This window comes from Hyla sarda, chromosome 4 (assembly GCF_029499605.1).
Source record: "Hyla sarda isolate aHylSar1 chromosome 4, aHylSar1.hap1, whole genome shotgun sequence".
In the NCBI taxonomy this organism is placed as follows: Eukaryota; Metazoa; Chordata; class Amphibia; order Anura; family Hylidae; genus Hyla; species Hyla sarda.
In genome coordinates this window covers 211,813,417-211,841,292 of record NC_079192.1, presented here as the reverse complement: position 1 = coordinate 211,841,292, position 27,876 = coordinate 211,813,417, and the positions used below count along the sequence as shown (strand labels likewise).

The window sequence follows — 27,876 nt, the reverse complement described above, 5'->3', positions numbered from 1 at the left end:
ACCACTCCATTATATCCATGTTTTAGTCACACGTTTCAACATATGCATAGAAATAGTACTGTTGTGGCATAGAAATATCCTCATATCCTGTTGTGCATCCAAGGAAGGTTATAGGCATTTTCTTTGCCATCAGTCATCAGGGACCGGAATTGTGGCATCTTCATGTTGGCTTCCACGGTATGTGCCAATCTAGGTGTGTGCGGCTTTGGTGGCAGCCACACTCTGACTACAAAGCCCACTCTAATTTTCCTCATATTAACCCCTCCCCATCAGTGATGTGACTGCTCACCTCCAAAGTCCGCTGATGTGTACTCACACCCACCTACCTGAGATGGGGCTATCCAAGTCAGGTGAGTGGTGGAAGGATTCAGTAACATTGCATCAGGTAGTGCTCCACGCTTCATTCTGACAGCAAGTTACCACAGATACCAAATAGTTTGCGAAGTCATTCCTGTTGCAATCCCGATACCGATCAGCAGCTGAGCAGAGCTTCAAGACATACAGGTAAATAACATACTCTATCATGCCCTAATTCAAGAGGTAGCATGTGACAGAACATGTATACTAAACATTGCTCCCAAACGTAAATGTCCATTTAGTAGACCGTGCACAACTTAGTACCATTAGGGGGGTAGTAAACTATGGGGATGCGGCTAAAAATGCTACAATAAATAATAAGAGAGAATGGATTCTACATATTGGATGAAACAAGCATATGGTATGAAATCCTTTAGCCCTTTTGGTCTTATTAAGTCTAAATTTCCATTCTGCTTCCCTCTGGAGCAGAGTCCTATACCAGTCCCCCCCCCCTCCCCTGACCTGTACCGTTAAATTAACTGGATACAGTCACAGAAATTGGGCATAATGAGGTCCCACAGGGGTATCCCTAGCATGTATAATATCCCCCAAGTGTTCCTGTACTCTCTTTTTCAGGGGCCTAAAGGTCTTCCCTATATAGTTCAGGGGGCAAGCACATGTTAATAGGTAAATCACCCCTTTAGTCTTACAGTTTGCAAATGCATGCATCTCAAATTCCTTCGGGACACTGGTACTCCTGAATGTCTTTCTTTTGATATATAGGCAAACTGTACATTTACCACATGGAAAGGTGGCTTTAATTTTGTTTGTCAGCCATACTTTAGGTTTCTCAGGCTCAAAAAAGCTGTGTGTCAACTGATGTCTTGAAGGGATAATTCCTGCAATTGTATCCATCCTCAGAATATCCCAATATGATGTAATGATGTCCTGGACTTCTCTCCACTTTTGTCATAGGTGCCTGATAGAATCATTTTGATTAGGTTGGGCTTTAGGTGCCAGGAGGTTGGTTCTGTGTGTATTAAGGACCATACGTTTTTTGGATAGCCCCCATCTCTCAGTCTGGTCCTTAATTGAGAAGCTTTAACTTCAAACTTGGCCAAAGTTGAACAATTCCTCTGCATTCGTAGATACTGACCAGTAGGTATGTCCCTCTTCATCAGGATAGGATGGCAACTATCCCACTGAAGAAGGGCATTCATGGCCGTTTCCTTCCAATATACAGTACTGTTGTATGTATCTGATTATCATCGGCCACCCAAAACTTTAGGTCTAGAGACACCAATTAATTTCTACTGCATGTAGATGTAAATCTCAGGCCCAACGTATTCTGGTTGAGGGTCACAACAAAATCCTTGAACATGTCCTCGGTGGCTGTCCATATGAGAAAAATGTTGTCTATGAATCTGACCCACATTGCTATGTGGTCAGTCCATAGAGATATTTCCTCATGGAAGACATGTTTGTCCTCCCACCAACCCAGGTAAAGGTTTGTGTAACTGGGGGCAAAGGGGCTCCCCATCGCTGTAGCTCGCTGTTGGTGGAAAGACCGCTCCTCAAACAGAAAATAGTTTTTAGTAAGAATAAATGTGAGAAGTTTCAGGACAAACTGATTATGTGGCCATACTGCATACCCCTTGTCTGTAAAAAGAAAATTGTAGCTTCTAATCCTCTATCCTGCGGAATTGAGGAGTAAAGGGCCTCCACGTCTAATGATCCTATGATCCTCCAGTCTTTGAGCACATTCGTGGTATCCTTCACAAATGAGGTTAGAGCGTATACAAACGAACACAGTATGACATCCACATACTTTGGGGGGGGGGGGGGGGGTAGCCCTTATGTATCTTCGGAATTGCATAAAAGCTGGCAATTCTGGGATGTGTAGGTTTCAAATAATAATCATATTCCCTTGCATTAATTAGACCTCCTAATCTAGCTCTATCCAAAATGGCTAACAACTCATCACCAAATCTTTTTGTGGGATCATTTAATGGGAGGTAGCATTCTCTATCATTGAGGATTTTGAGACACATTTCCCTATACTCCTGACTGATGGCAAAGGAAATGCGTAGGACCTTTCTTGGGTGCGCGACAGGATATGTAACTATGCCACAACAGTATTTCTATGCATAAGTTGAAACATGTGAAACATATCATGGAGTGGTGAATGAAGGAAAAAGGGGCAAGTGCAATCCATTAGCTGCTTACTGTGATGCAAATTGTGCAATTTGCTGCTAACTGCTGCTACATAAGACTCTAATGCTGCTATTTGCCTATACAAATTGCTTTATGGGATAGTGCAATAGCTACAATTGCTGCTATTGAGGTTGCACACACTATGTTTTGACTTTTCTGCTGCTACTGAACATGGGAATAGGGCAAATGCAGTCAGTGACTGCACTAGTATGCCGTAGCTGGATTGCATCTATGTACATGCCCTAGGGAACATTTTGGGGAGCAGCACAGTGTGAATTGGATGCTATGTACCTCGTCCGTAATGTACCTCGGAAGTCTTTGATATAGCTAAGCCCCAATGACTAGCTTCAACTACTTCTAGACAGTATTACATTATCCTGCTTTTCATATTGGACTGTCCCTTGTTGCAAAGCCGTGATTGTGAAATAGATGCAATTAGTGCAGTACACTTTAAGTAGGGTGGCGGTTGTGTAATAGTGTGTTATTATGTGTTTTTTTGTTTTAAAAGTTCGCAATGAAAGTGATGTTTTATAAAGTTATGAAAAGGTTCCCTGATTATGAAGTTGTCCCCATAGTTGTACCCTGTTTCTGTTTGTACCAGGAGCTGCTGGAGGCAGAGACAAATAAAATGTTCAATTTTAAGCTGACAGGAATACTACATTGAAGTACCGCATTATTGCACTTTTCTGAATTATGATTAAACAAGTGGAAATTTAAAAAATATGGGGAAAAAAGAAAATGTCCAAATAATAATAAAGGGAAGAAAAGATATACATTTTTATATGAACACATAAAATGTTTCTGTCACGATTCGGCTTCCAGGTAGTGGATCCTCTGTGTCAGCGAGGGATTGGCGTGGACCGTGCTAGTGGACCGGTTCTAAGAGGCTACTGGTGTTCACCAGAGCCCGCCGCAAAGCGGGATGGTCTTGCTGCGGCAGTAGCAACCAGGTCGTATCCACTAGCAACGGCTCTACCTCGCTGACTGCTGAGAAGGCGTGGGACAGAAGGACTAGGCAGAGGCAAGGTCAGACGTAGCAGAAGGTCGGGGGCAGGCGGCAAGGTTCGTAGTCAGGATGGGTAGCAGAAGTTCAGGTACACAGGCTTTGGACACACTAAACGCTTTCACTGGCACAAGGCAACAAGATCCGGCAAGGGAGTGCATGGGAGGAGGTCAGATAAAGGCAGGGAGCAGATGGAAGCCAATTAAGCTAATTGGGCCAGGCACCAATCATTGGTGCACTGGCCCTTTAAGTCTCAGAGAGCTGGCGCGCGCGCGCCCTAGAGAGCGGAGCCGCGCGCGCCAGCACATGACAGCAGGGGACCGGGACGGGTAAGTGACCTGGGATGCGATTCGCGAGCGGGCGCGTCCCGCTGTGCGAATCGCATCCCCAACGGCCATGACAGTGCAGCGCTCCCGGTCAGCGGGACCGACCGGGGCGCTGCAGGGAGAAAGACGCCGTGAGCGCTCCGGGGAGGAGCGGGGACCCGGAGCGCTAGGCGTAACAGTACCCCCCCCCCTTAGGTCTCCCCTTCTCTTTGTCCGGTAACTGCCTCCCCTGGGATGAGGACACCGGGAAAGAATGGAGGGTTTCCTCAACGGCAGGCAGTACAGCAGGAGTGGGGATGGGGAGGGAGGGCAGAGGGCGAGGCCTGGCACGAGGCAGTGTGACACCAGGACGGGGGCCATGGGGAGGCACAGAGGCTTGCCTGACGGGACTGGGAGGGGGGGAGAGGCACTTCCTGTGGCAGGCAGAGTCCCAGTTCCTGATCTCCCCGGTGGTCCAATCAATGGTGGGGGAATGAAGCCGGAGCCAAGGCAGACCGAGGAGGACCTCAGAGGTACAGTTGGGGAGAATGAAGAACTCAATCCTTTCGTGGTGAGGTCCGATAGACATCAGGAGGGGTTCTGTGCGGTAACGCACGGTGCAGTCCAATCTGGCTCCGTTGACCGCGGAAATGTAGAGCGGCTTGACGAGACGGGTCACCGGGATGCTGAATTTATTAACAAAGGACTCCAAAATAAAATTCCCGGAGGCACCAGAGTCCAAGCAGGCCACGGCTGAGATGGAGGAGTTGGCTGTAGGGGAAATCCGCACGGGCACCGTGAGACGTGGAGAAGAAGACTTAGAACCAAAAGATGCCACACCCACGTGAGCTGGGTGCGTGCGTGCGTTTCCCAGGCGTGGAGGACGGATAGGGCAATCCACCAAGAAATGCTCAGTACTGGCACAGTACAGACAGAGATTTTCTTCTCTACGGCGATTCCTCTCTTCCTGGGTCAGGCGAGACCGATCCACTTGCATGGCCTCCTCGGCGGGAGGCCCAGGCGAAGACTGCAAAGGATGCTGTGGGAGAGGTGCCCAGAGATCTAAGTCTTTTTCCTGGCGGAGCTCTTGGTGTCGCTCAGAAAAACGCATGTCAATGCGGGTAGCCAAATGGATGAGTTCTTGGAGGTTGGCAGGAATCTCTCGTGCGGCCAGCACATCCTTGATGCGACTGGATAGGCCTTTTTTAAAGGTCGCGCAGAGAGCCTCATTATTCCAGGATAGTTCAGAAGCAAAAGTACGGAATTGTATGGCGTACTCGCCAACGGAAGAATTACCCTGGACCAGGTTCAGCAAGGCAGTCTCAGCAGAAGAGGCTCGGGCAGGTTCCTCAAAGACACTTCGGACTTCAGCAAAGAAGGACTGGACTGTGGCTGTGGCAGGATCATTGCGGTCCCAGAGCGGTGTGGCCCAAGACAAGGCCTTTCCTGAAAGAAGGCTTACTACGAACGCCACCTTAGACCGTTCTGTAGGAAACAAGTCTGACAACATCTCCATATGCAGGGAACACTGAGACAAAAATCCACGGCAGAGTCTGGAGTCCCCATCAAATTTGTCCGGCAGGGACAAGCGGAGGTTAGGAGCGGCCACTCGCTGCGGAGGAGGTGCAGGAGCTGGCGGAGGAGATGGTTGCTGCTGTAGCAGAGGCAGAATTTGCTGTAACATGGCGGTCAACTGCGACAGCTGCTGTCCTTGTTGGGCAATCTGCTGCGATTGCTGAGCGACCACCGTGGGAAGATCAGCGAGACTTGGCAGCGGCACCTCAGCGGGATCCATGGCCGGATCTACTGTCACGATTCGGCTTCCAGGTAGTGGATCCTCTGTGTCAGCGAGGGATTGGCGTGGACCGTGCTAGTGGACCGGTTCTAAGAGGCTACTGGTGTTCACCAGAGCCCGCCGCAAAGCGGGATGGTCTTGCTGCGGCAGTAGCAACCAGGTCGTATCCACTAGCAACGGCTCTACCTCGCTGACTGCTGAGAAGGCGTGGGACAGAAGGACTAGGCAGAGGCAAGGTCAGACGTAGCAGAAGGTCGGGGGCAGGCGGCAAGGTTCGTAGTCAGGATGGGTAGCAGAAGTTCAGGTACACAGGCTTTGGACACACTAAACGCTTTCACTGGCACAAGGCAACAAGATCCGGCAAGGGAGTGCATGGGAGGAGGTCAGATAAAGGCAGGGAGCAGATGGAAGCCAATTAAGCTAATTGGGCCAGGCACCAATCATTGGTGCACTGGCCCTTTAAGTCTCAGAGAGCTGGCGCGCGCGCGCCCTAGAGAGCGGAGCCGCGCGCGCCAGCACATGACAGCAGGGGACCGGGACGGGTAAGTGACCTGGGATGCGATTCGCGAGCGGGCGCGTCCCGCTGTGCGAATCGCATCCCCAACGGCCATGACAGTGCAGCGCTCCCGGTCAGCGGGACCGACCGGGGCGCTGCAGGGAGAAAGACGCCGTGAGCGCTCCGGGGAGGAGCGGGGACCCGGAGCGCTAGGCGTAACAGTTTCTTTTTGATAAGAAGCATCGTTATGGGGACTTGAGTTGTGCCTAGTTTTGCAAATTTGTTTATAGGGCAAATAGTCCCTATATACACAGAAAACCATCTGGGTCAAAACAAACATTTTACACTAGTAGTACAGAACATGTAGTATCTGGCTGTACTATAGAGAAGTGCTACCAGACAGCCAATTAGTGCATGTGCTTGAGTAATACATGAGTTATACCAGTAAAAAGCCCATTCTGATTGGTCAGTTCTTCCAACCATTGATACGTTTTGCAGATCTGTACTCTCTTTAGCATTGTATGTTGAGTCTGATTTCAAGTTACAATGGTCCAGAAAAGACCATTGTATGTTGAAAGTATTTTATGAAATATGATGAATTAGTAAGTGCTATATTGGACTTAATGCACAAATACTATTTATTTGGTTAATTGTATAGATGCGTACCTGCATATTGTTGCAAATGGAGTGCCACATGTATAGGATATGCTTCGATACAAAGACTGTACTTACATTAGATAATAAATGCTTATGCACAGCCTAGATGCTAGGTAATTCTATAGTCCACTTAGATAAAGCATGTACTTCAAAATACATGCTTTGTCTACATGGACTATAGAATTACACAGCGTCTGGGCTGCGCATAAGCATTTATTATCTAATATAAGTACAGTCTTTGTATCGAAGCATATACCATTTTTATCCTATACATGTGGCGCTCCATTTGCAACAGTATGCAGGTACGCATCTATACAATTAACCAAATAAATAGTTAAGTCCCATATAACGCTTACTAATATATCAAATTTCAGTGACCCACACATCTGTGTATGACACACGGGAAGGCATACCATTAAGTTAAGCAGCAAAATTGGGCATATCACCACATCCATATTATAGCGCAACTGTTATCTAGTATTTAGAAAGTATTTTATGTTGATGCCATAGTAAGTAGAGGGATCACTGTATTGTAGTTTTAGACCTTGAACTAAGTTACAAAAGAAAAAGGATAATTTCCAAAACCTACTTTAAACAAGCAGATTCAAATAGTTATTTATATTTTTAAGGCATTATTAAGAAATATGTTCAAAATATCCCAGCCAGCCAATTTCAATGGATAAGAAAGAATTGCCCTTGTGAAAGTATTATGTGACAAGCTGGTTTGTTAGAGGACTACTTTGTAGAGAAGGGTTACCCCTAACATCATTTTTTTAAATGATGCCAGGAAGAAAACTATGAACTTGCCTACAAGTTAAAAATAAAGAAAGGATGGCTAATAGGCCAGAGCTTTGAATAACCCTCCGAGTTTGTGTGGCTCATACTGCACGTATTGGGATAAATTATACCGAGGTACCTGTGTTGCACATTACTCCATGTGCCTAATTCTATATATATATATATATATATATATATATATATATATATATATATATATATATATATATATATATATATATATATAGTGAATTTGAGTAGCCGTGTTAGTCCAGTGATGCTGATGCAAATCATGAAATGTTGCAGTATCTTGTAAAATCTTTTTTATTGGACTAACAGCATTTTGTAGAGACAAGCTTTCGGGATTCCTCCCTTTATCAAGTCCAAAAATCTAAGCTCACAAGCAGAAGACACAGGTTATATCTCACAAATATGCAGGGGTTAAGACAACAGATGTGGAGAATTCACAGCAAAAGGGAATAACAGTCCAACTAGGTATAATTATGCTAAGTGACCAGATAATAAGTAAATAATGGTGTGTACTGTGTTCTAGTTACAAAATATGTCTCAAATTTGTATAATACATACCTTGTAAATTGTGTAGCCATTTGTAAGTATTAGCGACTTATTTATTTGTAAACAGTATACAATTGTTGTCCATCTGAATTCTGCTGCAGGACCATTGTAGCAGATACAGCCTGCAGTGGTTAAAACACTTTACACGCTAAGATAAATAATTATGAGACAAATAAACATCTAAAAAATTCACATGCCACCTTATATGTGCAGTTTTGCACTAGATAAAAGTACAGAACTTTTGTATACCTGCAAGCAATCTATGCAAGGAAAGATCTGAAATAAATAGGTAAAGTACATGCAGATAGGGTTATTTTAAGTGCTAGGCGTTGGGATAGTTCCTTAATAGATGTCCATAATCAATATGGATTGTTTTATGGTAACTTAAAAGAAAGTCATCGGATAGTAGATAATGAAGACTGATCTATACTGCATATGATTACACATAATATACATAGAAAATTGTTGATAGATGTATGTACTGTAGAAGATTGTTGATAAATGTATATGTTCCACTGTTGTTTTTTTATTTATTTATTTATTTATTTACCCTAATATCTCATATGCAACATATCCAAGGATAGAAGAAAAGTATTACCTGGTTTCTGGCGCAATCCACCAAGGAGATGAAGCGGAATATCCTTAAAGTAATTTTATTAGCCAAACATGACACATTTCATAGCATAGGATACTGCCATTTCATCTGAGGAAGGAGCTGCTATGCTCCAAAATGTGTCATGTTTTGGCTAATAAAATTACTTTAAGGATGTTCTGCTTTGTCTCCTTGGTTGATTGCACCAGAAACCCAGTAATATTTTTCTTCTATCCTTGGATTCACACTGTTCGGCCAGGATTTCTCCAGGTTGTTACATCAGGAGGCTGCACCACCAAGTATTATTTCATGTGCATATGTGGTTGTGTCTGTTACATAACTAAGCAAGGTAAGCAGAATACAAACACTTGTGTAACCACTCTCTCACCTTCAACATTTCTGCCAAACGGTACTCGTCCCATGAGGAGCTCTGCCTATTTTTTCTAATAGATCACATATCATATGCAACATATACATTTAGCAACAATCTTTGGTATGGAAATCCATTTCATATTTTCTGGGCCATCCAAAGAAAATTTGGTCCAGGATTTGACCAATACCCTAAAAGGTGTCAATCAAGACATACTATAGAGGATATAAAAGACAGATATTTCCCATATATGACTTATGATTATGCTTATTTTGATCGCTATTGAATAAGGGGACACTTCCCTAAAATGCATTACCCCAACTATCACTCTCCGATCACCTTCATATGTGAACCAATAATTCTCCCTGCAATTACAGACACACTGACTCCTACTATCATCACTTTCAAAGAGTGGGTGCTCACAGCAGGATTCCATCCACAACGATGCCAGAGCAGAGTTTGTGCTACCCCTGTCAATTACTCCTGCCTGCAAGCATCCAGCATAAACTTGCCGGCCAGCATCTGTACTAGCTTGCAGGAGAAATGGGGTGAGCAGAGTCAGCAGACTTAATCCAGCAGGACCTACATCAAGTATGCTCCAACAGACGGAGCGAGCAGACCATCCACGGACTAGATAGCAGAAATTAATTATACTGTACATAGCATGTACTGTTATTATAACACATGAAGGATGGACATCTACTAAGGAACTATTCCAAGGCATAGCGCTTAAAGTAATCCTATCTGCATGTATTTTGCCAATTTATTTCAGGTCTCAGAAATCAGGTGCATAGCACCTATAATATTTATATTTTTCCACCTGAGTTGTATTAATTCTTTGCAAAATGTATATCTTTCCTTTCATAATTTGCCTTGCAGGTTTACAAAAGTCCTGTACTTTTATCTAGTGCAAAACTGAATATATAGGATGGCATGTGATTTTTTTATATTTTTATTTTTCTCCTAATTATTTGTCTAAGCGTATAAAGTGTTTTAACCAGTGCATGCCCTATCTGCTACAAGAGCCCTGCCGCAGAATTCAGATGCACAACAATTGTTTACTATTTACAAATAAATGAGTCACTGATACTTACAACTGGCTACACAATTTATAAGATAGATAGTATAATATACACATTCCAGACCTACTTTTTCTATTTGTAAATAAATCGTCAGATGAGATGAATTTTACTTATTAAAATTCATTCATTCATTTTACGTATTAAAATGCTTATCTGCAATTCTTACCGCTCTGGGCGAAACTTGTGCTTGTGTGGCCTTTGCAAGTCCCATCGCTGACATTCTTTTCCTGTCTCTGTGTAGTCCATTGGTCCTCTATAGTTTTCACCATTACAGATCACACATTCCACTAAAATGATGATACGGTACATGAACAGATTGAATAAGTAAAGGAGAATAATTCTGCATTAATTATTTGAAAAACTTAAAATTTATACAATTGTTCCTAGGATTTGCATATGTGAAATGGATTCGGAAAACGACAGAAAGAACAACATAAGTGCTTTGAACTTTTCAAAGGGCATCAGGTCTATGCAGTTGAATGTAAAAATAAGAAAAATCTTGTCCAAAAACATCAGCCAAAAAAGTTATTAGTTCAATAAAACTGCAAATGTTCCTCAAGGAATTACACTTGCATCACATATTATTATGTTTTGTATTTAGAATGTCACATTAGTTACAGACACAGAAAGCAGAACAAGTTACTGTTGCTTTCCCTCTCTCCTTGAATCGCATAGATCCCATTTCAAGAATTTACTTTTGCTCCATTTTTTGTGTAATTGGCAGCACATGGCAACACACATGTTCTAAGCTATTGTTGTGTATCTTTGTTCACTTACAGCCTTAAAAACAATAAAACATAATCATTTACTACCGAGTGAATAATATAGTTGCCATGTCAATCAAAAAAAGCTTTAGACCTTAACCTCTTTTCCGTCAGTGATTTTTAGCAGGTCTATAACGCCTCATCTACTAAATGTCATAACCTCTTTTTCTTTTACACATACAGAGCTACATGATGGCTTGTCTTTTGCAGGACCAATTGTACGTTGTAAAGACCACCATCTTTTTACCATAAATTGCGCTTCAAAATAGAAAAACAAAGGATTTGTGCAAAACTGCAATTCTTAAATTTTGGGGGACTTCGTTTTTATGCTGTTCACATTGCAATAAATGACATGCTATCTGTATTCTGCAAGTCAGTATGATTACAGAGATACCCAATTTATATAATTATTGTTATTTCATAGCTGTAGTTTTTATTGATATAATTTAAGTGTGAGACATTTTTCAGTGATGTAATGTGACCAAACATGATCAATTACTGCATTTGGCAATTTATTATTATTATTATTATTATTTTATGCCATTCACTGTGCAGGATCAATAAAATTATACTTTGGATTTTTTTTTTTATAAAAATTGGGGGAGGGGGGGGATGATTAAACTTTTCATTCATTTTTTTTATATTCAAAAAGCAAAACTATTTTTGACAAATTGTTTGTCCCCAAGGGAACTTTAAAAACAATCTGATTGCTTTTACAGCTCACTACAATATTATCGTGGTCTTGGTGTGGGTAGTGGTTTAGACAAGGGCTCGGGCAAGGTAAGTCAGGGGCTAGGCGAAGGTCATGGGCTGGCGGTAAGTGAGTTTAGTAAGAAACAGACAGAAAGGTTGTGAAAGGTGGGTAAAGCACAGAAAGGTTGATACATTACAGTAGGCGTCATGCAGAAACAAAATTTGGAAGACATTCACAGGTCTAATACACAGGATACCAGGAGTGCTGAGCAGGAGCTTTTTTATGGAGTAAATGACAACACTGCTCAATAGGTAAGAACAGGTGGAGGGAGGATATGGATGCACTGACACTTTGTATCAGGGTGAGCAGGACCTTATTTTATTGGCCAGACCAGAGACTGAAGCAGCAGGCAAGGAGCAAGTAGAATGGCCAGAGTAGCAGCAGGACACAAACCACAGGTAGTGAGTGCCAGATGTGACAGAACACCGGTGGGGAACAACTGCCAGAATAACAACTTATCCCTGAATGTCAGATTTCCAGCTTTTTACAGCATGGTTTTGGAACATTACATTTATACACTGTTTTATCTATGCATGCATACCCAGCATGAGTGTGGTATTGTGTTATATGGATTTCATGAGCGATTGGAATCTAGATCGAAAATGAATGGTTTGACTTAACACATCAATGGCTGAAAAGAAGGAACTTCAGCACACATCAATTTTAAAAATAGGTTTCATTCATAGGATAGCCCTTTTAAATACAAACAATTTAAAGAAGTCATTACCAATAATTATAATTTTGTAAAGTATATTCTAATAAAACACAGAATTGGGCAAAATGGCCAAGATGTATCAAACTGTGTGAGAGAAATAATTGAGAGATTTTCCCACAACAACCAATCACAGCTCAGCCAACAAGTTCTGGTAAAGTGAAACCTGACCTGTGATTGGTTGCTGTGGGAAAATCTCTCCACTCTTTCTCTCTCACAGTTCAATAAATCTGGACCATTGTTCTTGTGCTGCTATTTATATCTGTAAGGAATTTCATATAGATTAAAATGGGCCTCCCTCACTCACAATACCATTCAGTTATAGAATCATTCTGCACAACATTAAAAAAAACAATGATGGCAAATTCTAAAAAAGTTTTTTTTAACAAGTTTGTGAAAACTATTGTGAATTTAGGAAACATGCTAGATACACTTATAGGGAAAAAGACTTTAAAGGTGTACTCCAGTTTGAAAACATATTTTTTAACCTCTTAAGGACTCAGGGCGTACCTGTACGCCCTGAGCCCGGTCCCAGTGTGACTGCGTGACCCCGCATCACACCGGGTCGGTCCCAGCTATCGTTGTGCCGCGCGCTGTTATCCCTTCAGATGCGGCGATCAAAGTTGATCGCCTCCTCTGAAAACGAAAGTAAACGCTTCCCGGCAGCTCAGTCGGGCTGATCGGGACATCGCAATAAAATTGCGATGTTCCAATCAGCTGGGACGCAGGCGGAGGTCTCCTTACCTCTCTCCGAGGCGTCCGATCGGGGTTTGATTAAAGGTCATTAACCCCTTCCCTAATAAAAGTTTGAATCACCCCCCTTTTCCCATAAAAAAAACTGTGTAAATAAAAATAAAAATTAACATATATGGTATCGCCACGTGCGTAAATGTACGAACTATAAAATTATATCATTAATTAAACCACACGGTCAATGGCGTACGCGCAAAAAAATTCTAAAGTCCAAAATAATGATCAACACAAAAATGGTACCGATAGAAACTTCAGAACACGGCGCAAAAAACGGGCCCTCATACCGGCCCGTACGCGGAAAAATAAAAAAGTTACAGGGGTCAGAAGATGACAATTTTAAACGTATAAATTTTCCTGCATGTAGTTAGGATTTTTTTCAGAAGCGCAACAAAATCAAACCTATATAAGTAGGGTATCATTTTAACTGTATGGACCTACAGAATAAAGAGAAGGTGTAATTTTGACCACAAAATGCACTGCGTAGAAACGGAAGCCCCCTAAAGTAACAAAATGAATTTTTTTCTTCAATTTTGTCGCACAATGATTTTTTTCCGTTTCGCCGTGGATTTTTTGGGTAAAATTACTAATGTCACTGCAAAGTAGAATTTGTGGCGCCAAAAATTAGCCATCATATGGATTTTTAGGTGCAAAATTGAAAGCTTTATGATTTTTAGAAGGTGATGAGGAAAAAATGAAAAAGCAAAAACGGAAAAACGCTGAGTCCTTAAGGAGTTAAATCAACTGATGCCAAAAAGTAAAATAGATTTGTAAATTACTTCTATAAAAAAAATCTTAATCCTTCCAGTATTTATCAACTGCTGTATACGCCATTTGAAATTGTATAGTTATTTTCTGCTTGACCACATTACTCTCTGCTGACACCTCTGTCTGTGTCAGGAACTGTCTAGAGCAGGAGCAAATCCCCTTAGCAAGCCTCTTCTGCTCTGTAAAGTTCCGGACATGGACAGATGTGTCAGCAGAGAGCAGTGTGGTGAGACAGAAAATAACAACTCAACTTCCTCTGTAGTATACAGCAGCTGAAAAGTACTGGATGGATTAAGATTTGTAGATAGAAGTAATTTACAAATATGGCACCAATTAATATATAAAAAAAAAAAAGAAAAATCCACTGGAGTACCCCTTTAAGTTAAGCACCTCTTGTAAAGTAGATAAAATGAAGCTGGAAGGCCTGTAATGGACAAGCTATATTTCATGCAGTTGAAAAATGTCTTAAAACCTTAAAGAATTTTACCAAACAGCCATCGGTAATAAGAATAAAATGATGAGTATAAATCCTCAGAATGCAGACGTGATTTCTTTTAGGTATTTCTTTTTGCTATTAAAACCATTTTTTTACTTTTTTAGTTTTTTTTATTCAGATATAGTAAGGTATAAAAAGCACATGTTTGTAACCATTGTGTTTCCACCATGCCACCTGGTTTGGATTTAGAGAATAATACAGTCAAACCATGGAATTTAATTGCTATAAAACAAATCCTGTTTTCTAACCAGTTGTTGTTATGTATGTGCTAACAGATGTTGTTTTATGCTGTTTTCTGTACAACACAATTACTGGGGAATCCAAAAATATGTCTGTCCACCTTTATACCGTAATTAAGTTTCTATTAATCCAATGCAGCTCAAAATTAAAAATGCTACTTTCGTTTTCTTTAAAATCGTCTACCATTTCATGTGTACAGCTTCCAGGCAGACTTTTATGTCTCTATGGTTACAGACTACAGCCCCTGTATACTGCAGTCATACAGCTCAATTACACCTGTTTTTGTTTTCTTGATAACATAACATTTGTTGAGTTAACCATAGAGAAATAAAGTTCAACATAAAAGCTGTAGTCACAAAATAGCATCAGATTTTTTATTAAAATAATCCACAAACAAAATAAAAATCATTATTTGACTACAAAAGCTACACTAACAATAATATTTTATAGAAAGAGATTACAAAATTTGATTATACTAAAAATCTTGGCACGTGTACAGCTCAACTCATTGTGGTGGCATGATCTAACTATTTGAAACGTATGCAGAACTAAAAGCTAAAAGCTTACAAGGAGGCTAGCATTGACGGTTTTAGGATGAAAGTGCTTAAAGTGTAATAGAAAAGATAGTTCAAGAGTCATTTTAGGAAGGTCCTTGAAGGAGTATCCTGTGACCATTTTTAGCAACTTGCCCATCCTCGGAGCGGGCCTTACCTTCCGAGACAAGCCAGTCATCGGCTTAGATGCCACTCCCGCTAATTTTTGAAAGTGGGGCCTGCTCCACTCATAGGACATGTGAGTTGCATGGCCTGGGAAGGGGGGGGGGGAAGTTTAGTTTGCTGGACTACCCCTTTAAAAGATCTATTACTAATAATTTGGTGCCAGATACTTTTAGAGGACTTGTGTCTATGCCTTGATGAATCAGAACTGTTTTGGTGGCATGTGAGGAAACTTTTATGCATAGTATTAATCTCTTTCTCACAATATATATGTAAATGTATGACATGGTTACGTGTGCATTAATGCACTATACAGTACTAGCGCTGACTTCAAAGATGGTTAGTGGCAGCTGCTGTCAGCACTCCAAGGCAATTATGGGCATCAGCAATCACACAGATGCCTTAAAGGGGTACTCCGCTCCTAGACATCTTAGCCCCTATACAAAAGATAGGGGATAAGATGTCTGATCGTGGAGGTCCCACCATTGGGGACCCCCGGAATCTCAGCTGCAGCACCCCACTGTCATTACTGCACAGAGCATACTCTGTCACCTTGTGACATCACAGCCCGCCCCCTCAATACAAGTCTATGGGAGGGGGCGTGGCAGCTTTCATGCCCCCTCCCATAGACTTGCAATTAGGGGACGGGTCCTAACATCACGATGCTCAGAGTATCGCCCGTTATTATGCACAGAGCGAATGATGACAGCGGGGTGCTGCAGCCGAGATCCCGGGGATCCCCAGCGGCGGGGCCCCTGTGATCAGACATCTTATCCCCTATCCTTTGGATAGGGAATAAAATGTCTAGGGGAGGAGTACAACTTTTAGCTTTATGATCAATACCAATTACAGCATTTAAGAGCCTGAATGATAGGTCAGGTGTCCGATTGGTACTTCCACAACATATTTTCAGGGTCTTGATTGGTTTCTATGACAGCTAGAGGCCTTTGCTAGGGCTCTTGCCTGATACAGAGCAATCTACTAATAGATTCTGCCTCAAACAGACTTTACTACCAGAGTGAAACAGCATAGCATTGATCACTATAAGCAATTTAGGCATTGCTTCTAAAACTCCCCTAGATGGAATTAAAAAGTGTAAAAAAAAATATTTTGAAATAGAATGGGGCAATTTGCAGTATACTTATCTTGCTAAAAAGTTTAATTAAATGTTCAACGAAAAAGTTCAATAGTAAAATAATACCAAGCCTATGTAAATATGAGCATCATACGGGTAAGGGATGTCCCGAGACCGATACTGGTATCGGTATCTGAAAAGATACTGGACATTTGCACGAGTACTTGTACTCGTGCAAATGTCCCCGATACCTAATCCGATACCTGCAGGCAAATCTTCATGTGACCACTTGTTTTAATTTATGTATTGTTTTGGCTGGATATTATAAGATACATTGTTGATATCTGATTGGTGAAGTATCTGTGGTGTTTGAGCATTGACATGCTGCATATTATGGATAATGGGCCTTGCTGCCATTAAATTGCTATTCTGATTACTTTCATTTTTTTCATTTTTTCCTCATCACTTTCTAAAAATCATAACGCTTTCAATTTTGCACCTATAATTCCATATTATGGATTATTTTTTGCGCCACTAAATCTACTTTGCAGTGACATTAGTAATTTTACCAAAAAATCCATGGCAAAATGTAAAAATTTATTGTGCGACAAAATTGAAGAAAAAAATGCCATTTTGTAACTTTTGGGGGCTTACGTTTCTACACAGTGCATTTTTTGGTAAAAATGACACCTTATCTTTATTTTGTAACTTTCATTTTAGATGCGGTGATCAACTTTGAACGCCGTGTCTAAAGGGTTAATAGCACACGGCACAATGATCGGTGCCGTGCTATTAGCCCAGGGTTCCGGAAATCAGTAGCTGCTGGGACCGACACAGTGTGACCCCGCGTTCTATACTGGGACCGGGCGCAGGGCGTAGAGTAGGGTAGAGTGGAAGCGCTTAACCCATAGCGCTCACCACTAAACATAGGATGCGCAGCGCAATCCACCTGCAAGGTATCCAATTAATTATGCACCTACAATTTTGTGTATGTACCATTCAGGTCCATAAATATTGGGACATCGACACAATTCTAACATTTTTTGCTCTATACACCCCCACAATGGATTTGAAATGAAACAAACAAGATGTGCTTTGACGGCAGATTGTCAGCTTTAATCTGAGGGTATTTACATCCAAATCAGGTGAACAGTGTAGGAATTACAACATTTTGCAAATGTGCCTCCCACATTGTTAAGGGACCAAAAGTAATGGGACAATTGCCACTATCAGTGAAGCAAGCCATCATTAGGCTGAAAAAACAAAACCAACTCATCAGAGAGATAGCCAAAACATTAGGCGTGGCCAAAACAACTGTTTGGAACATTCTTAAAAAGAAGGAATGCACCGGTGAGCTTAGCAACACCAAAAGACCAGGAAGACCAAGGAAAACAACTGTGGAAGATGACCGAAGAATTATTTTCCTGGTGAAGAAAACTCCTTCACAACAGTTGGCCAGATCAAGAACACTCTCCAGGAGGTAGGTGTATGAGTGTCAAAGTCAACAATCAAGAGGATACTTCACCAGAGGGAATACAGAGGGTTCACCACAAGATGTAAACCATTGGTGAGCCTCACAAACAGGAAGGCCAGATTAGAGTTTGCCGAACGACATCTAAAAAAGCCTTCACAGTTCTGGAACAACATCCTATGGACAGATGAGACCAAGATCAACTTGTACCAGAGTGATGGGAAGAGAAGAGTATGGAGAAGGAAAGGAACTGCTCATGATCCTAAGCATACCACCTCATCAGTGAAGTATGGTGGTGGTAGGGTCATTGTGTGGGCATGTATGGCTACCAATGGAACTGGTTCTCTTGTATTTAATGATGATGTGACTGCTTACAAATGCAGCAGGATGAATTCTGAAGTGTTTTGGGCAATATTATCTACTCATATTCAGCAAAATACTTCAGAACTCATTGGATGGTGCTTCACAGTGCAGATGGACAATGACCCAAAGCATACTGCAAAGTTTTTTAAAGGAAATAAGTGGAATGTTATGTAATGGCCAAGTCAATCACCTGACAGCATTAATAATTCCCATATTTATACATTGTTTAGAACCATATTAGCAGAGCATTGGAAACATCTTATATTTAACATGATTGAGCATTTTTTATTGTTCTTAACTGTCCCTTGTTGTGACCAAATTGTGTATATGTTTTGATATTGCATAAAATAATCTTGATATATATATATATATATATATATATATATATATATATATATATATATATAGTTAGTGGTGTGCACTTTATATTCAGTGATTGCTTTTCTTGGATGTAGCGGCATTAGTAAAGGAGTGGTGATAACACTGATCAATGCTATGCTATGGCATAGCTTTGGTCAGTATGCAATCTACAGATTGCATGTAATAGTCTCCTATGGGGACTAAAAAAGTGAATGTGTAAAAAATAATAATAAATATGAATTAACCCCTTCCTAATAATAAATCCGAATCACCCCCCTTTTCAAAAAGTTTAAATGAAATAAAAATATATATTTTATTAAAAAGAAGCCCTTTCTCTTACAAAAACAAACACAAAAAAACTATTTCCCATTTACCCCTTAAGGACAAAGCCCTTTTTGAACTGAAAGGAGTACTCCCGTGGAAAACTTTTTTTTTTTTTTTCAATCAACTGGTGCCAGAAAGTTGAACAGATTTGTAAATTACTTCTATTAAAAAATCTTAATCCTTCCACTACTTTTTAGGGGCTATATACTACAGAGGAAATGCTTCTCTTTTTAGATTTCTCTGATGTAATGACCATATTGCTCTCTGCTGACCTCTGCTGTCCATTTTAGGAACTGTCCAGAGCAGCATATGTTTGCTGTGGGGACTTTCTCCTACTCTGGACAGTTCCTAAAATGGTCAGCAGAGGTCAGCAGAGAGCACTGTGGTCATTACATCAGAGAAATCTAAAAAGAGAAGCATTTCCTCTGTAGAATATAGCCCCTAAAAAGTATTGGAAGGATTAAGATTTTTTAATAGAAGTAATTTACAAATCTGTTAAACTTTCTGGCACCAGTTGATTTAAAAAAAAAAAAAAAAGTTTTCCGTGGGAGTACCCCTTTAAGGACCAGGCCAATTTTATTTTAGCATTTTTGTTTTTAGTGTTGAGCGGCATAGGCCATATTAGAATTCGCAATATTTTGCGAATATATGGACGAATATTCGTCATATATTCGCTAAATTAGCATATTCGTAATATTCGCATTTTATTTTTGCACATGCGAAAATTTGCATTTGCAAAAATTTGCATATGCGCAAATTCCCTAAATTTGCATATGCGAAAATACATATATATAAAAATTATCATATGTGAAAATTAGCATATATGAAAATTTGCATATGCAAATTTCCGCATATAAGAAAATTTGCACATGCAAATTTCGCATACACGAAAATTTGCACGCCAGTCTCACACAGTAGTATTAGAGCCTTCTTTACACCACACAAGCTGGAAGCAGAGAAGGATGATCACTGTGATGTGTACTGATAAAAAAAAGCAAAAAAAAATACAAATATTCGTAATTACGAATATATAGTGCAATATTCGTGAATATTCGCAAATTCTCAAATATGCAATATTCGCGACTAAAATTCGCATTGCAAATATTCGCGAGCAACTCTACTCGTTTTCTAAAACTCTTTTATATTTTCATCCACAGACCAGTATGAGGGCTTGTTTTTTGTGCGACCAGTTGTCCTGCGTAAAGACATCACTCATATTACCATAAAATATATGGTGCAACCAAAAATACTATTTGTGTGGGGAAATTAAAAAGAAAACCGCAATTTTGCTAATTTTGGAAGGTTTTGTTTTCCTGCCGTACAATTTATGGTAAAAATGACATGTTTTATTTATTTTGTGGGTCAATATGATTAAAATGATACCGCTGATTACATATGTTGCTATTATTGTTACGCTTTAAAAGAATCGCAAACTTTTTAACCAAATTAGTATGTTTAAAATCCTTCTATTTTGATGACCTATAACTTTTTCATTTTTCCTTATAAGCGGTGGTATAAGGGCTCATCTTTTGCGCCATGATGTGTACTTTTTATTGATACCACATTTGTGCATATAAAACTTTTATACATTTTTTATATTTTATTTTGAATAAAATGTGACAAAAAAGCTGCAATTTTGAGCTTTTTTTTCTACGCTCACGCCGTTCACCGTACGGGATCAATAATATTATATTTTAATAGTTCGGACATTTATGCATGCAGCGATACCAAATATGTGTATTAATTATTTTTTTTTACACTTTAGGGGGGTAAAATGGGATAAAAGGACATTTTACATTTTTATTGGGGGAGGGGATTTTTCAAATTTTTTAAAAACTTTTTTTACTTTTATTTTCACAATTTAATAGTTCACATAGTGGACTATTTATAGCAATCCTTTGATTGCTAATACTGTTCAGTGCTATACATAGGACATAGAACTGATCAGTATTATCGGTCATCTTCTCCTTTGGGCTGCTCGATCTCAGACCAGAGCAGAAGACCCGTGGAAGGCAGCGGAGGCAGGTGAGGGGACCTCCGTGCGCTGTTCTGGATGATTGGATTGGACTGTATTGATCACTGCATCTGAGGGGTTAATGGAAGACATCCGCGTGATCGCGGATGACGGCCATTACCGGCGGGTCCCTGGCTGCGATCAGCAGTCGGGACAAGCCGCGCATTCACCGAGCATTGCTGCGATGCTCGCGGTCATGTACAGGACGTAAATATACGCCCTGGTGCACTAAGTACAGCAGCACCAGGACATAATTTTACATCCTTGGCCGTTAAGGGGTTAAAGAAAAAAAAACTGTCACATGACATTGAAAAAAGTATTGGTTTCGGCGAATACTTAAAAAAAAGTATCGGTACTGGTACACGGTCTTAAAAAGATGGTATCAGAACATCCCTAATATGGGTAATCAAATTGACCCAAATAATAAATAAATCATGATACCGTAAAGTTCACTGTGTGAAGTCGAAAACACCCCCCCCCCAAAGTTGTGGATTTTTTGGGTACATTTTTGGATAACAAAATATAAAAAATTATGTCTGAAAAGGTGAGGAGGAAAAAACAAAAAACGCAAAACGCTGGTCCTTAACCCCTTAACGACAGAAGACGTAAATGTATGTCTTGGTGTGGAGGTGCTTTGTGCACCAGGACATACATTTACGTCCTATAGAATGACCTTCAGCATCGGAGCGGTGCTAGCATCATGCACTGCAGGTCTAAGCTGCTATCAGCAGCCGTGGACCCGCCAGTAATAGTGGACTTCAGCGATCGCACTGATGTCTGCCATTAACCCCTCAGATGCCGTGATCAATAGAGATCAAGGCATCTGCGGCAATGCGCATGTTTAAATTGATGATCGGATCCGATCATCTAAAATGGCGGCTGGAGGTCCCCTCACCTGCCTCTGGCCGTCTCCAGGGGTCTTATGCTCTGGTCTGAGATTGAGCAGACCAGAGCAGAAGATAGCCAATAACACTGATCAGTGCTATTCCCTATGCATAGCACTGAACAGTATTAGCAATCAAATGATTCTATCAAAATATAATGATAATGATCCCATATGGTGAATGGCGTAAACGGAAAAAAATAAAAAAGAAGTCTAAAATTGCTGCTTTTTTGTCACATTTTATAGAATTTTTTTTAATAAAAGTTTCATATACACAAATGTGGTATCAATAAAAAGTACAGATTATGGTGCAAAAAAGAGCCCTCATACAGCCACAAATACGTAAAAATGAAAAAGTTATAGGTGGTCAAAATAGGGCAATTTTAAACATACTGATTTTGTTCAAAAAGTTAAATATTTTTTAAAAGCAGTACAATAATAGAAAAGTATATAAATATGGATATCATTATAATCGGAGTGACTCACAGAATAAACAAGACATGTCCTTTTTACCATAATTTGTACAGTGTGAAAAAGAAATCCTCCAAAATTGCAAAATTGTGGTTTTCTTCACAAAAAAAAAAAAATAATAATTCTGGGTTTGCCGTACTTTTTATGGTAAAATGAGAAGTGTCATTACAAAGTACAATTGGTCACACAAAAACAAGCCCTCATATGGGTCTGGGGATGGAAATATAAAAGAGTTTAGAAGGAGAAGAGGAAAAAACGAAAACAAAAATAAAATTGGCCTGGTCCTTAAGGGGTTAAAGGGAAACTGAAAGGTTGTTCACTCGCACTAAACCCATTCCGATGGGGATGGGTTATAGTGCAGGTAAACAGGAGTATAATAGGGTATCACATACTGAAATTGGCCGGCATTTAGCAGATATGTGATACCTCATTTAACTCTGGCTCACCTGCCTTATAACTCAATGCATTGGGTTTAGCACAGGTGACTCCTAAAGGGTGGCTTTTCTGGATAGGAGTCTCGTAATAGGTCCTTCCAGGATACTCATATGGAATCTATATCTATGAAGTTTTTTCTTTGTACAGTGCAGATTATGACCAGATTTTTGGCCTTGCTCATCTTTTGTTGTTTACCCTGGCAATGTTTATTAAATATGGATTAATGTCTATTTTATGATACCAAAGGGTCAAAAGCTACTGTATATTTGAGGTATTTTTCCATGTTATTTAGTTTCAATAAATGGCTGCTGTGACCAATAAAATGCAGCCATGGTGTCATGTCATTGGAATTGAGGAACATGGGTTTTTGGCTTAAAGGGAATGAGTTTACAAAGCCTTGTCATGTAAATTAATACCAGAGTGTTTATTATTTCCCTGTGTGCCTTTCATACTTAGTTGAATAAAACAATAAGTACTGTAGGGTGTTTTGAGAGCTCATGCGCACAGTAGCAAATGGGTCCACAGTATAATTCTCATTGCAGTCTGTATGGTGCTTCCATGGAACTTGATGTCCCCTAGTATTTCCCCCTAGAAGCAAACTTTCTAAGTAAAAATACTATTGTCATGTTGTAGCATAACACACAATTTTTTAAAGGCACATAGAGGTTCAACAGGGTCCTACAAAATACAAATGGCATAGTTTGTAGGATTCATAGGTCTATATTCCAAATTATGAGCTTTTTAAATATTTAGAAACAGCCTACAGGATTTTGGACTGTGGAGTCAAATTTATGTAACTATTTATTGTATTCTGTTTAATAACTTAAAAAAAAGAACCTGTCAGGTCTTGGATGCCCTACATACCAGCACAAGGACTTAACAGATGTAGATAACAACATTCTGATGTACTTCGCCTACTTTCCATGCAATGCTATAAATAGCAAAAAATAATTGCCACATTGGGCTTTATATTAATGACTGGTCACCAGTCACAATCATGTGCCCTTCTCCTGCCCAGACCAGCTTGATTGACAGCCTTAGAGAAGGGAGAAGTCCTGTCTAGAGGGAAGGAGCAGTGAACATGACTAGAAGCCAATTGATCTGCTACAAGTTACTGGATACCAGTCATTAGCATACAACTTGAGTAGCATTTAAAGGAAAACTGTCAGCAAGTTCACCCACACTAAACCCAATACATTGGGCTATAGTGTGGGTGAACAGGAGTCTGTAACATGCTAACTTACTTAGCAAAGTTTTCCCTTAAAGTTGACATTCAGTTATTTAAATAATTAGAAAATAGAAGAACAGTGGCAGAACTCTGTTCTTCCCATTTACTGGGGCTGGTGTTTGGGCTGCCAGGGACCTGAAAGGTTCTTTTAAGTGAATACTCAAAATCTTACCTTCTGAGCATGATGGTATGTTGCACACTTCATGACGAACTTTTGGGTTTCTTGTAAAACACCAAGGTCCTCCTTCTTCTCCTTTAGGATTTCGACAATAGTTTTCATTGAGGTCTTTACTTTGATAGCTCGAATGCAAAAAGCTAGTTTTAAAATAACATTACAGCACATGTTGTAGTAAGTGGTGTTATAATAGTTAGTATGAAACTTTTACATGCACTACTAGAGAACAGATATTTTAGTATGCCCTATCTTCATGTAATATCATGCCCTACATGTACGAGTCATGCCAGTGGTAATGTGAGCCATATCACTACTCCCAAAATTAGCAATATTAATTAGCAGCTGACACTGTTAACACCACTAATAACCAACCTACTTGTGACAGCTGAGCATATTTTATTAGATGGCATGCTTCTTCTCATAGGTAAATGCTATGCATTGGAAAGTGCTCTCTAGAAATTAGATACTAAATGGTTTGTAAATAATGTGTAAACAGACAAGCCATAAGAGTAGCAAACATTTAGTAAAAGAAATGCAATTCTTAGTTTACACAAAATTTTTTTTAGGAATTTAATAGAGACAATTTGTAAATGATTAGTATTTGTTTTGAAAATAGGGCAAACATACATATAAAGATATGGCCATACACAGTGGATGCAGAGCAACCAAGATACAGCCAATATAAGCACAAAAACTGTATAGGTATGCATTTATTGGACTTTTGTCTTATATATCTTGTGCAATAGTAAACAAAATTATATATAGTATCACCAATTTTTACTGGTTAACTCATTTTTTTTTATATTCTATCATTCCCTTTAAGATTGTATCTATTTTATGTGATTTTGGCAACATTCAACTAATTGAGGCTATTTAAAGGAGAACTACGGGATTGAAAATGTTATCCCCTATCCTAAGGATAGGGGATAAGTTTCAGATCGCGGGGGGTCCGACCGCTGGGACCCCCCACAATCTCCAGTACGGGGCCACACCTCTCTGCATAGAGAGCACGTGTCAACCACCGCACGAGGCGGCAGCTGACACGTGCCCTTCATTTACTGCTATGAGAGAGCCGAAGCGCTGCCTTTGGCAATTTCCGGCTCTCCCATAGCAGTGTATGGAGGGGGCGTGTCGGCCGCCACCTCGTGCAGTGGTCAACATGCCCTCTCTAACCAGAGAGCCGGGGCCCCGTACGGGAGATCGCGCGGGGCCCCAGCGGTCGGACTCCCCGCGATCTGAAACTTATCCCCCATCCTTAGGATAGGGGATACATTTTTCAATCCCGTAGTTCTCCTTTAATACATTGTCCTTGGTACAATTTTTATAATATAACCTTGAATTGTACTTTACTCAAGTATGGGGTCTCAACTCAGCTGGTGATTGGACCGTCACTGCTGCTCCTCTCCGAGCACTGAGAAATTGTGTAAGTAAGTATAGCAGCAATTGCGGGGGCCCTGTACAGAAGATGTCAGGGAAAGGCGGTTGGCCTTTAAGTAAATATTATTAAAATGGTGTTTATGTATAGATATACACTTCGACCACACATGACCTTTAACATGCCAGACAAGGGCATAACTATAAAATGCAGAGGGTCCCCTTGAGCCTGGGAGTCTGAGGGGCCCATTAGGTCTATTTTTCTTATATAAGGAGACCAGTACTTAAAATAAAGCATTATAGTTAGGGGACCCTATTACAGATTTTGCACTGGGGCCCTGCTTCTTTACATTACACTTCTGACACCAGGTGAAGGGAATTATATTGATGATTTTTAGTGATGAGCGGCATAGGCCATATTCGAATTTTCAATATTTTGCAAATATATGGACAAATATTCGTCCAATATTCGCAAATTTTGCATATTCATTCATTTGCAAAATGCGCAGGCACGATATCTTTCAACTTACTACTTTCCTATTGGTTGCTAGGGATGTTGCTAACCTCTGACAACTGTATTTGCATCCTTCTCATTGGCCCACAAACTAAAAGAAGGGAGGGATCAGTGTCCTCTGGAAGAGCCGATATTCGCAAATTTTTGCATATTTGCATATTCACCTTCTTTGGACCACAAGCTGGAAGCAGGGAGGGATGATCACTTTTTATTTACACAATGCACATCATTGTGATGTGTATTGTGAAAATAAAACAGAAAAAAACTGAATATTCGTCATAATGAATATATTTCGATATATTCTAAATATTACCCAAATTGCCAAAATTTTGCTGTTTCAATATTCGCGCTCAACACTAATGATTTTATGGCAATGCACTCTGTCATAAGGTGGGATGTCTTAGACAGCAAGTGAACAGTGAGTTCTTGAAGTTGATGCTTTGGAAGCAGGAAAAATGGGTAAGCATAAGGATCTCAGCAACTATAAACAAAGACCAAACTGAAAAGACTAGACAAGTTGTATAGTATAGACAAGTTGTATAGGCTAGACAAGTTGTATATACAGTATAGTGGTCCAAGGAAAGAAAACATGTAAACCAGCAACAGAGTCATGGGTGCCAAACGCTCACTTGACTGTGAGAGGGCTATGACAAAGTAATTTTCCATTGATATTCCCCATATCTCAATTCAGTCAAACATCTGTGAAATGTGCTAGGAAACAGGTCTGGGCCATAGAGGCCCAATATAACAATTTGCTTCTAACATATAGGCCCAATATAACATCTGCTTCTAACATCTTGCTGCCAGATACCAGTGGATACTAGGTCTAGTGGTGTCCATGCCTGAAAAGGACATAGCTGTTTTGGTGATATGAAGGGGATCTTCATCATACACAATATTAGGTTTTAATGTTATGTCTGATCAGTGTAATCATTTTTATAGTCCCTTAAGGGTCTATCCATACAATTTGTATTAATTTAACCAAATATGTGGTGTCATGCTTATGAAAAGCATTACATCATTGCCAATCCATATTTAATGGATATTATTACATGAAAGTGCATTACAGTATATTATTGTGAGCTCAAGAAGGTATCAGCACTAAGAAGACCTGATAGCTTCTGTGGTCCTTGTTGTTCAATGGGAGTCTTCTACCTATTCTCTCCTTTGGACTAAAGCTATTTTGTGTACTTCTCAGGAATCATTGCCATACAGAACATTCTGTCTTTTGAGGAGAATCCCCTAATATGCTACAGTTGTTTGAAAAACCCAACAGCACATCTTGATCTCAGCCCTGCTACATCTGTATTCTAGTGAGGGAAATTATAATTATTGGCAAAATATTACATTATTCTTTAAACATTACTTATGTACACCAATGCGAATAAAGAGGAAATAAGTCATTAAGGAGAAAGGGGCTGACTCAGTTTATGCTTCTGCGTTCTCAAGATCGGAAATGACATAAAACAGAACATTACTAGAAACTTCCCTTGTAAAAAAAAAAATGCAAAAAATAGCTTAAAATTACTACACAATGCATTCCATGAAATAAACATGGAAACCGCCTTCCCAAAAACAGATGTTGCGTTGAAGTTGTTCTGTGAATTTCAGCCCACACATTAACAAGCATCAAATGTTCAGATGCTTAATTCATTCTTATTGTAATTACTCGGCACATGAGCCTCTTCTAATGACATCATGATATTTCTTCTTAATAAACAAAATAGCGTGTGTCTACTTCATTTGTCAGATGATCTTTGTAAGCTCAGACTATACAGCGTGATGTGAAAACAGTCATAATCAAAGCAACGTGCATTAGCTGACT

General features: G+C 40.0%; 1 protein-coding gene across 1 annotated transcript in view; it reads right to left on the bottom strand.

Moving 5' to 3' along the window:
* Positions 1 to 27,876, bottom strand: part of HGF (hepatocyte growth factor) — a 196,585-nt gene that overhangs the window by 106,650 nt on the left and 62,059 nt on the right. The window contains exons 5-6 of the mRNA XM_056573419.1: positions 24,161 to 24,303; positions 10,331 to 10,451 (exon numbers count right to left, since the gene is read on the bottom strand). Of these exons, the coding sequence (XP_056429394.1) occupies positions 10,331 to 10,451; positions 24,161 to 24,303 (264 nt within the window). The remainder of the gene's footprint in view (positions 1 to 10,330; positions 10,452 to 24,160; positions 24,304 to 27,876) is intronic.